Below are 3,649 nucleotides of genomic sequence, written 5' to 3'. Positions count from 1 at the left end.
TATATATATATATTTAGATAGATATATATATATGGGCTGCATTGGCCTTTGATAACTTAGCTCTTCTTATTCCTAAAAATTAATAATGTCAACATGTGTGTGAATGGACGTATGCTTTGGCCATTAGAGTAAAGACTAGTAAGACAATGACTGCCAATATAAAACATGTCACTGCACATACCTATATGTTATAAATTTGGTCTCTTTCAAAAGCGTCCTGAAGTCAGCTTTGGCTGTGATGTACTTGTCTCTGATGTATTCTTCAAACTCTCTTTGTTTTTTCTGCAAAATGATAGTAGGATTAGAAAAATAAATACACTAATCCCCAAATTACTATCAACTGGTAATTAACAGGAATTTGTAGGTCACAATATAAAAACTTCAAATGAAAAAGGAATAGGGTATCATTTTGTTCATCTACAACTCATTAATACAAAATCTGCAATACACATTTTGAAGATGAAAAAGAAAATGAGAAAAAATAGTCAAAACTTGGCTTCCTATGTGCCACACTATGTTTTCATGAGGCGATGTCTTAATTTTAACAACCTCAAGCAAATATATGCACTTAAAAACAAGGATATTAAGACTTAACTGTGCATTTGCTGTGACTGTACTTATACATATAACCATAGAACCACAAAATGTGGTATAATAATTAAGGATACACTTAAGTAAGTCATCTTCAGCATATAGCTTTTCCAGTAAATGAATAGTAATGACAGATATAAACTCTGTACAAGTTCTATACAATCAGAAGAGTCAGAAGCCAAGACTTGACCTCTTAGCTATGAGTTTTCCATCCTTTCATAGTCAAGGCTATTTCGTCCTGAACTCCAACTTAACAGAACTGATAAAGAATATTGGCTTCGTAGATTTTTGGATTTGAGAGCTACAAAAACCAACCAGAAAGGAGACTGATGAAAAGAGACAAATAAAAGCCCACAGGGTAAATGGGCCTTCCTTGCCTTCATTTGTTTCTTAGACCCTAGAGGATTGTTTCCTACAAAGGAGCCAGAGTATACCAGAAGAGTAGAGTCTGGCTTACTCTGAAGTGCCCGGAGCACATAAGAACGAAAGCAAACATGACTTTAACTGTCAGGCACTTTTGACAGTCAGGCACTGAATCTACCTGCCAGTCTGAATATATCCACCCAGTAGATCTGATTACATAATAAAAAACTGTAACAGCAGCCACTCTTTAGTATCCCAAAACACAGGCTTACCTCCAAGGATTATATTTTTAATGTTTCTATTGTGCTGCCTTGATATGTCATGCAAAATAGAAAATATGCACATAGAAAAAGCTTAATATTCAGGTTTACTTCTCACAAACTTTAAAAAAAAGGTAAAAAACCATCCACCTCATTTGGTCAAGTATTAATGCTGCTGATTAAGCATCCAATTAAAATTTATGAACTGACAGTAAGTCTTGGAAAAATTCCTCTTACCCTGTCACTGGAGGAGAACTTAATGCACCGAGGATCTTCCTTAATGATTTTTTTTACTTCTTTCCATGTAGATGTTAAGGTAATCTTTGAGGGGTGGGGGAAAAAAAGATACAACTCACTTTTATCACGAGGGTCAAATAGCAGCACATACGGTACAGAATTTCAGTATTTACACATTGACCTTCAATCTCTAGTAATGCCTGAGAGAAATTGGACTAGTTAAGGACAGGGATAAAGCTTTAATTTCTTTTTATGGGCTTCCCACAAGTTATTTTCATGGCCATACTTCCAAGGTGGCCTATGATAATCTCCTGCAAACCCTGCACTTTCCATAGGTAACATCAATACAACTGAAGAAACCATCCCTGAAACCAGGGCAGAGAAACAGGAATAAAACCTGAGCAGCACAGTGTACAAACTGCCAAACACAGAGGCCACAGTACCAAATTGAAATGGAGCAAAAGAAAGGCTATTAAATCTACCTTCAGCAGAGATCAATGATCATACAGCTAAGGATACTCTGAAATTCCAAAGAAGCAGATAGAAATTTGCAAACTGCAAAAGGAAGTAATTTCTAAACTGCAAGAATACCATCATAGTTTTACTCAAAAAAGTATCATGAAACCCATGAATTCTGATAAGCTACCTGACCAGGACACTGAAAATCCTATCAATGTTTCCACCATGTTTCTAGATAAACATGGAAAAATAAGAGACTTACAGCAGAAGTTTCATCCAAAAGTTGCCTAAAGTGCTCCCTCTTCTTTTTGGTAAGTGCTTCAATGTGTTCATTAAAAAGCTTCTCTTTCTCCTCTCTTTCCAATAAGGATCCAGATTCCCAACGATGGTCCTTCCGGAGAGTCCGCCGAGTATCAGACCACGACACGTCTGAAGACCGCACCTGAAGAAGAGCACTGTATCACTAAACAGACCCACCTTTCGTATTTCAAAAAAGGGCTTTCTTAACAGTTTTAGAAAGATACATTTAATATAAGACACTTCTGGTGACTACTTTAGTAGTCCCTGAAAATCTCCTTCTTTAAGCCAGAAACCTTACTTCCCAGAGTTCACTTACGCTATAAGGTATGAGTAAAAATGTGGAGAAGGATGAAGGGAAGATATTTTGTATCACCATAATGCTTAAAACTTTAGTACTTAAACATGCTAACTTCTAGCAGGCAAAATGGATATGGATTAAAAAAAAAAGAAATTACGTGCAGACTGTGCACTTAAAAGCTCACATTTTGAATTATTGACTGCACGCAAGTAACACTTCCAAGATAAGGAAGAATTAAAAGACTTAAATAGACAAGGCAAGAGAAGACATGACACATGTGGCTGGTTTCCCAAGCAACAGAAAAGCATGCCTCGCTGCTGGTAATGGCATCGCTAGTTAAGTCACTGCTATGAATGCTAAGAAGTAAGGGACGCTGAAAAGATAGGTAAGAAGTAAGAAAAACACCTATTGAAGCAAGCATCTAGATTCATGCCCAGTAAACAGTGCTTGGCACTGGGAATGCAAAGTTCTCTCTCCCAGGAGCTCACTTTTTTAAGGGGAGATAGGAGTGTTAGCACCCAACTGCGGAACCATGGAGCAGGAAGCACGGCACCGTGTGTGCTGAGAACAGGGCGATGACAGGAACAGGCAATGCAACAGGCCTACAGGGGTCAGCTCCACCGCACAGAAGGCACATTTAAGTGTGCTTATAAAAAACGACCAAGAACGCTGCTGCAATGGGAAGTATAAAAGCAATCTACATGAAGGGGCTGGAATGAGTGATAACAAGATTCATTAAATTTAAGGATGGTTCACTAAAGTTAAGTTCAGCAAGGCTCGAGTGTCAAAGGGAGGTAAGGTAATAGGAAAGTTGGGCCACTGAGAATGAACCATCTACTTTTTTTGCTTAGGAAGCTGAATTTGAAATGTAGGGAGAAACTTCACTGTGCTCTGTAAACAACAGGAAGACTGCCAAATATAGATTGTCTTTTATGAAGATCTCTAGGACTGCAGTAAGGATTTGGGCGAAGTAGAGGCAAGGAGGGAAATTAGAAATCTGTAACTGTCTAGTAAGCAAAAAAGAGAAATTGAAAACAGGCTAACAGGGAAGTGACAGGAGTAATGAAAAGAACATTACTGAAAGAACAGAAGCAGCAGGAAAGATGGTGAAAAAGACAAGGCATTAAAAAACACTAGTACA

The 3,649-nt window shown here is 37.7% G+C and overlaps 1 protein-coding gene across 5 annotated transcripts in view; it reads right to left on the bottom strand.

Annotated features, from left to right (window-relative positions):
- TCERG1 (transcription elongation regulator 1) overlaps positions 1-3,649 on the bottom strand; it is a 64,842-nt gene that overhangs the window by 2,107 nt on the left and 59,086 nt on the right. For all 5 annotated transcript variants that reach the window (XR_001145663.1, XM_012727863.1, XM_004686851.2 and 2 more), the window contains 3 exons: positions 2,173-2,352; positions 1,452-1,535; positions 182-282 (listed from right to left, as the gene is read on the bottom strand). Coding sequence is in view for 4 of the 5 variants with exons in the window: in XM_012727863.1 (XP_012583317.1) it covers positions 182-282; positions 1,452-1,535; positions 2,173-2,352 (365 nt within the window). In the remaining variant the exon portion in view is untranslated. The remainder of the gene's footprint in view (positions 1-181; positions 283-1,451; positions 1,536-2,172; positions 2,353-3,649) is intronic.

This window comes from Condylura cristata, unplaced genomic scaffold (assembly GCF_000260355.1).
Source record: "Condylura cristata isolate star-nosed mole 26May11 unplaced genomic scaffold, ConCri1.0 scaffold00021, whole genome shotgun sequence".
In the NCBI taxonomy this organism is placed as follows: domain Eukaryota; kingdom Metazoa; phylum Chordata; class Mammalia; order Eulipotyphla; family Talpidae; genus Condylura; species Condylura cristata.
The sequence above is the reverse complement of the archived record's forward strand: the minus strand, read 5'-3'. Positions and strand labels throughout refer to the sequence as shown.